Genomic DNA, 8,266 nt, shown 5'->3' with positions numbered 1-8,266 from the left:
TCACGAAAGTTTAATTTGGGCGTAAAAAGAGCAAAAAGAGGATGAGATTAAAAAGAGCACTTAGAAAAGAACTGTCCTCCTAAATCCAGGAAAGTTTGTAGCTATTAAAAAAGCAGCTGTGTGTGAGGACAAAAATGGTTCCAATCATTAGTCATTTTATTTATATATATATACACGTTAATAATTAGTCTCTGAATTGCAAAATATCCGCAAATAAAATGCATACACACGCTTAAAACTCTCATTTTGGAAACATTTAAATTTATTTTGCACAACCCTTGATAACCCTCTTTAGTACTGCAAATATGATCTCCTTTGCTGTAGCCAATTAAGCACAAATATAACTGAGCTCCTGTTCATATCCAATGAATCAATGCACAACATGTAGGAAGGTCAGGATTCTGCATTCCACTGAATTCACTCCAGCCATTATGGGGGGAAAAACTACAATTTTCCAATTTAAATTACAGAAATAAATAATGAAAATGCATTACAATTATAATAAAAATCCATTTACTAGGCCTCATTGTATCTATACACATAATAACATAGCAGATGAGGAATATGTTAAACACATCTGTTTTGGATTTTTTTTCTTTTAATTTTATTTATATTGTGTCACTCTCCGCAAAAGGGGCAGACTCAATGTCCACAATTCCCTTCTGTTTACATCATACTGAGACAGATTTTGTTTGTAAAACTATGATTCTGCATTATGCCAGTTCTGGAACAGTTTCTTGGCTGCTCTCCCTCTCTCCTTCATCCAGTTCTCTCTCTTTAGCATTGTGCAGCTTTGTATAACTCCCTTCTCCTCTCTCCAGCCTTGGCCAGCTTCTGCTCTGCACTTCTTTAGAAGGCACCTCCAAAAAATTATTTTTTCCTTCCTCATCTGTAATATCCAGCCTTACATCTGAGCTATAGCCCCTCCCTTGTGCTTCCAACACGTGCCGCCATTTATCACCTACACTGGTCTTTGATGAAATGCATGGGTCTGAGCGGATGCTAGCAAGAGAAGCCGAAAGATTATTACTAGGAGGACACAACAGCTGTGCCCTAATTAATACATTCCTCCTATTGTCCAGCTCTCCAGAACTTTCTTCCCATGTCTTCTTGGTTAGAGCTGGGTCCCTTGAGCTGGTATGCAGAGCTATATGATTGGGGCCCTGTATTGATTCCCTGTTTTGCAAAAGAATCCTTGTTTCAGTGTCCCTATTTTCATAGAGAAGGGTGTTGGCGCAAATAAAGACAAAAAGCCCAATACCCATTATGACTGGGCCGATCAATTTCAGTCTTTCTACATGGGGGTGTGACTGTGGAGGAGGAGGAGGAGTCAATAGAGAAGAGGTATTATACCTGTGGTGAGGCCAGTAACCTATCACAGCTACAATTAGTCCTGTTACTACCAGGAGGATTCCCAGAAGCACAAAAGCCCCTGGGGGGGAGCGAAAACGCAATTTACCCTGAGGTGGGGAGTCGAGTGCTGGGGGAGGAGAGTGACATCTATGGAACAATCCAAGCAGACAAGGATAGAGATGTACATCTAGGTGTTGAGTAGATAAGCGCTTCATGGCTAGTAAACAAAAAAGATAGAAGAGAAAATATAATGTTATATAATTGAAATATTAATTGCCACACAAATAAATTAAAGGGACAGTCAACACCAGAATTTTTGTTATTTAAAAAGATAGATAATCCCTTTATTACCCATTCCCAAGTTTTGCATAACCAACACAGTTATATTAATACACATTTTACCTCTGTGATTACCTTGTATCTAAGCCTCTGCAAACTGCCCCCTTATTTCAGTTCTTTTGTCAGACTTGCATTTTAGCCAATCAGTGCTAACTGCTAGGTAACTTCACATGTGTGAGCTCAATGCTATCTATATAGAACACATGAACTAATGCCATATAGTGGTAAAAAACTGTCAAAATGCATTCAGATTACAGGTGACCTTCAAGGTCTAAGAAATTAGCATATGAGTCTTACCTAGGCTTAGTTTTTAACTAAGAATACCAAGAGAACAAAGCAAAATTGGTGATAAAAAAAATTGGTTGTTTAAAATGACATGCCCTGTCTGAATCATGAAAGTTTATTTTGGACTAGACTGTCCCTTTAAGCTAAATTTCACTTCATTTTGTAGAGATGTAAAGGCCTATATTATAAGAGAGTCACATTTGACAGCAAAAGAGCCTAAAAAGTAAAATTTCTGCAGCCATAAGTAACAAATACCTACATAGCAACAGCAAGTGCTGCAACCATACAGAGACAAGAATTACATTCAATGGTAGCAGTTAGAGGCATTTTTACATTGAATTGAAATTCTGTCGCTATCAAATCACATCATCATAACTGCAGTTGCTATCCAAATTAAAATTGTGGCTTATTAAACTAGGTGTGATTATTTACTTTATTTTTTTGTAAATTAAATTTAAATAGGGAAGAAGTCTGGTAGGGGAATGGTTTAATGTACTGGGTAGTGCTGCTAACAGGGGCATATTTTGGTCTAGGCAAAACAAGGCACTTGCCTAGGGTGGCAGATTGGGGGGGCAGCACTTTTTGAGTCTCTATTCAGAGTAGCAGTTGACTTAACTAGCTCTAGCCATCTGCATTATTTTATATATATAAATAAATATATATAAATAAATATATTACTACTCAAATATATTTAGTACACATGTGCTAATTCAACCCACCTGAGTGTATGCAAGTGTTTTGATGAACATTTACTTTGAAAATATGATCTGCTAAGCGACAGCTCTGCAATACAAAGCAGTTGCTATAGATTAGTGCATCATTTTTAAACAAATGCACAAATGGAGCTGCATTATGCAGAGAAGGGTGTGATAAATAGATGATCAGAAGTAACTATATAGCACAGATCATTGTGTTAATACTAGTGAACAAGCCCCATGCTTTATTTGCCTGCTGTCCCACTGCTCAGTCTCCCAAAGTTAGAAACAAATGGGTGAACCCTGCCATGTAAAAGCAGCCTCCTCTTCTTCTCCCTCTATCCCTTTCACTCCACTGTTCCACCGTCCATGGGCAGTAAATGTTCCCACAGATCTAAGGTCATACGTGTCTATTAAATACCAGGACAGCACCTTATATGGCATTATAGTGAAATAAAGACATCAGGGACATAAGATGAAGAATGTAGATAGTTTGTAAGAGAAAGGGAGAAGGAGGGTGTTATGGGAACATTACATAAAAAGGTTATAAGAGAGAAATAAACTTTAGTGGCATTTGTAAATAAATATAGAAATACTCAGAATATGTCATCAAATGGTCATATTAGAACACATTGTATCCATATAATTTTCCCCTTTAAAGCAAGAACACTATATTCCCCTGGCTGTCTCTATAATCTGTAATTAATTAGGAGGTCCCTATATATTATTGATGGCTACCTGTGTCTGCCCCTATATTCTGCAGTCAATAAGTCACTCAGAATTCCCCAAGCCTGTCTGAGCCTTGTAATCTGCAGCTAGCTCACCTTATTTAACCCCTGCTGGGATTGTCCCTGCAAGCTACAAGGGAAGATTCGGTACCTTCTTCAGAGACAGCATCAAACTCTCATTGTCTTGTTCAGTATATTTCTTCCTGTAAACTACAGACTGAAGTTTCTCTCTCTAGAACACCAGCTCCTCATACTATCTTCTATGTAGGCTCCTGCTTTTTCTCTGTAGGTGTCTTGCCCGGGGAAGCCTCATTGCTTTCTTGAACTTCTGTCCAAGTAGTCTGAAATTTGGGGTCAGATTCATAGTTTTTCTTGATTTATTTTCCCCTTTTTTTTTAAAACTGGGAGGAGAGTAGGCTGAGGCTGGATGAGAGAGGAGGGCTCTGTTCTCAAGAAACAGGATTACAGTAAACCTAAGTTTCCTCCCCCTGAAATTCTATCACATTTTTCAGAAAACCCTAATGCACTCATTAGTGTCGCAATAAAAGTTCTGCACAGACGTTTAACAAAACACTTACACCATACATATGTTTTCTGAGGATTTCTCTTTACTCTCTGTCTCTCTCTCTCTATCTATCTATCTATCTATCTATCTATCTATCATCTATCTATATCTGTCTACGTCTATCTGTCTATCTTTCTCTTTCTTCCTGTCTCTATCTATCTATCTATCTATCTATCTATCTATCTATCTATCTAATCTATCTTATCTAGTCTATATATTCTATCTAATCTATATATATATATATTATAGATGGATAGGTAGATGCAAACACACAGAGTAATGTAACTGCTTCACTTAGAGTTTCTCGAAATATGAAAACTGGAATTTCACAGGGCTCTGAAAAATTACCTTTTTATATAGGTCAGCACCATATATTCTTAATCATTATAATGTATATATCATGTATTTCATAATGCATGTGGGTACACAGTAGTGCAGTTATTAAAGGGACATTGAAGTCAACATTAAACTTTCCTGTTTTAAATAGTGTGCAATGTTAAAGAACTTCACAATTCACATCTATTATCAAACATACTTGTTTCTCTTAGTATCCTTTGTTAAAGCTAATTTCTTTTTTTCCCCTATGAGAGCATATTGAGAAGTGTTTGCAATGTCATATAGTGCTAAAGACGCATGTACAGTTCTGCTTACCTAAGTATGCTCTCATGGAAAATCATGCTTCAACAAAGGATAGCAAAAGAAAGAAAATAATTGGTAATATAAGGAAATTGTAAAGTTGCACACACTATCTAAATCGTAAATTATAATAGTTTTATTTAAATGTCTTCAGTGACAAATGCTTATAACTTATGCAACAAAGGCATTTAACAGTTACATTGCCTATCCCCACTAACTGCAAATTGAAATTAGATATGTTTAGTAGTTTTTAAAGGGACAGTATACACCAATTGTCATATAACTGCATGTAATAGACACTACTATAAAGAAGAATATGCACAGATACTGATATAAAAATCCAGTCTAAAACCTTTTAAAAACTTACTTAGCATTGTTGATGAGTTAGTCTGGGACACCCACTGTAAGTTTCCAATATCAAATTTGCATTGTTCCAATGTTATTCTTTGTTAATGAGATATCTAGATAGGTAGTGTGCACATTTCTGGTGCACTACATGTTGGAAATAGTGCTGCCATCTAAGTGCTTTTACTAAAGCAATATTTGCGCTCCACTTTGTAATACCAGCGCATGCAAATGTGCGCTGGTATTACGAAATAGGTGCAATGCGAATGATACCTCGCATTCGCATTGCACGGAAGCATTGTGCTCATGAGAGTGCGCTTACAAAAGGCTCCAATGGGAGCCTTGTTCTCATGCCGTCAGACACAGCATGAGAACTAGGGCAGCAAAGTGTAAATATATACTGTATGTATATGACTATATACATAAATATATATATATAAATATATATATTTATTTATGTGTTAAAGGGACACTGAACCCAAATTTTTTCTTTTGTGATTCAGATAGAGCATGCAATTTTAAGCAACTTTCTAATTTACTCCTATTATCAATTTTTATTTGTTCTCTTGCTATCTTTATTTAAAAAAGAAGGCATCTAAGCTTTTTTGTTTTTGGTTTAGGACTCTGGACAGCACTTTTTTATTGGTGGATGAATTTATCCACCAAACAGCAAGAACAACCCAGGTTGTTCACCAAAAATGGTCCGGCATCTAAACTTACATTCTTGCATTTCAAATAAAGATACCAAGAGAATAAAGAAAATTTGATAATAGAAGTAAATTAGAAAGTTGCTTAAAATGTCATGCTCTATCTGAATCATGAAAGAAAACATTTGGGTTCAGTGTCCCTTTAATATGTGTATATACACATATTAACACATAAATATATATGTATATAAGTAACTGTATATACACATATTAACACATAAATATATATGTATATAAGTAACTGTATATACACATATTAACACATAAATATATATGTATATAAGTAACTGTATATACACATATTAACACATAAATATATATGTATATAAGTAACTGTATATACATATATAAACACATAAATATATATGTATATAAGTAACTGTATATACACATATTAACACATAAATATATATGTATATAAGTAACTGTATATACATATATAAACTCATAAATATATATGTATGTAAGTAACTGTATATACACATATTAACACATAAATATATATGTATATAAGTAACTGTATATACACATATTAACACATAAATATATATGTATATAAGTAACTATATACATATATAAACACATAAATATATATGTATGTAAGTAACTGTATATACATATATAAACACATAAATATATATGTATATAAGTAACTGTATATACATATATTAACACATAAATATATATGTATATAAGTAACTGTATATACACATATTAACACATAAAAATACATGTATATAAGTAACTTTATATACACATATTAACACATAAATATACATGTATATAAGTAACTGTATATACACATATTAACACATAAATATATATGTATATAAGTAACTGTATATACACATATTAACACATAAATATATATGTATATAAGTAACTGCATATACACATATTAACACATAAATATATATGTATATAAGTAACTGCATATACACATATTAACACATAAATATATATGTATATAAGTAACTGTATATACACATATTAACACATAAATATATATGTATATAAGTAACTGCATATACACATATTAACACATAAATATATATGTATATAAGTAACTGCATATACACATATTAACACATAAATATATATGTATATAAGTAACTGTATATACACATATTAACACATAAAAATACATGTATATAAGTAACTGTATATACACATATTAACACATAAATATATATGTATATAAGTAACTTTATATACACATATTAACACATAAATATATATGTATATAAGTAACTTTATATACACATATTAACACATAAATATATATGTATATAAGTAACTTTATATACACATATTAACACATAAATATATATGTATATAAGTAACTTTATATACACATATTAACACATAAATATACATGTATATAAGTAACTGTATATACACATATTAACACATAAAAATACATGTATATAAGTAACTTTATATACACATATTAACACATAAATATACATGTATATAAGTAACTGTATATACACATATTAACACATAAAAATACATGTATATAAGTAACTGCATATACACATATTAACACATAAATATATATGTATATAAGTAACTGTATATACATATATATTTACTGGGAACACACAAACTAATGGGGAATGTGTATAAGAATATGTGACTTTTCAGTGCCGTTTTTTTTTTCTTCAAAACCCCACAGCCGCCAACTTTAGCCCCCAAAAACTGCCTAGTGTTTTTTGTTTGTTTTTTTAATAAGAAATGCTACTATTCTTTATTTTTAAAAACGCACTACACACTGTATTTTGGGGCAATTGGGGCACATTTAAAAAGTTAACCAGAGGTCTTGCGGTAGCAATGACCAGCCACTTGTAATGGCTGGTTATTTATCGCACGCTTGCAAATGGGTGAATTTGCCCATTTGCGGGTGCATGATAAAATAGCGCTCCACTTGTAATCTAGCCCAAAGTTGTTTAAAATTGTATGTTCTATCAGAATCATGGAAGAAATTTTTTTGGGGTTTTATGTCCCTTTAAAGAGACATTAAAGGGACAGTCAAGTCCAAAATAAACTTTCATGATTAAAATATTGTAATTTTAAACAACTTTCCAATTTACTTTTATCACCAATTTTGCTTTGTTCTCTTGTTTTCTTAGTTGACAGCTAAATCTAGGTAGGCTCATATGCCAATTTCTTAGACCTTGAAAGCCCCCTCTTATGTGAATGCATTTTGACAGTTTTTCACCACTAGAGTGTGTTAGTTCATGTGTGTCATATTGATAACATTGAGCTCATGCACGTGAAGTTACCTAGGAGTAAGCACTGCTTGGCTAAAATGCAAGTCTGTCAAATGAACTAAAATAAGGAGGCAGTTTGCAGAGGCTTAGATACCAGGCAATCCCAGAGGTAAAATGTGTATTATTATAACTGTGTTGGTTATACAAAACTGGGGAATACTATAAAATAAAAGGCCAAGTGTGTCCGAAGCTGTCATGCGCAGTAGAGACTGCGCGCAAGGACAAACACACCTGGCCTTCCAACTGACCTGGCATCTGGCGTCAGCGTGTGGTGGAGTGGGCGTGGCCATATGGGTGCGATGTGGGTGTGGTTGGGCGGGTGTGATGTGGGCGGGGCCCA

At 33.5% G+C, this 8,266-nt stretch overlaps 1 protein-coding gene across 2 annotated transcripts; it reads right to left on the bottom strand.

Moving 5' to 3' along the window:
• Positions 1-241: 241 nt before the first annotated feature.
• TMEM200B (transmembrane protein 200B) lies at positions 242-3,747 on the bottom strand. Of its 2 annotated transcripts, none has more exons than XM_053704780.1 (2): positions 3,497-3,747; positions 242-1,570 (listed from the first exon to the last, which is right to left on the bottom strand). In XM_053704780.1, exon 2 carries the CDS (start codon positions 1,566-1,568, stop codon positions 714-716), a length of 855 nt encoding a protein of 284 aa, XP_053560755.1. In that variant the 5' UTR covers positions 1,569-1,570; positions 3,497-3,747; the 3' UTR covers positions 242-713. The 2 variants fall into 2 exon arrangements, with proteins under 2 accessions (XP_053560755.1, XP_053560756.1); XM_053704781.1 differs by having other exon boundaries at positions 3,552-3,747.
• Between the last annotated feature and the right edge of the window lie 4,519 nt (positions 3,748-8,266).

This window comes from Bombina bombina, chromosome 3, assembly GCF_027579735.1.
Source record: "Bombina bombina isolate aBomBom1 chromosome 3, aBomBom1.pri, whole genome shotgun sequence".
Taxonomy (NCBI): domain Eukaryota; kingdom Metazoa; phylum Chordata; class Amphibia; order Anura; family Bombinatoridae; genus Bombina; species Bombina bombina.
The sequence above is the reverse complement of the archived record's forward strand: the minus strand, read 5'-3'. Positions and strand labels throughout refer to the sequence as shown.

Coding starts and splice junctions, on each gene's coding strand:
- TMEM200B (XM_053704780.1), bottom strand. CDS start 1,568: ATGAAGCGCTTATCTACTCAACACCTAGATGTACATCTCTATCCTTGT.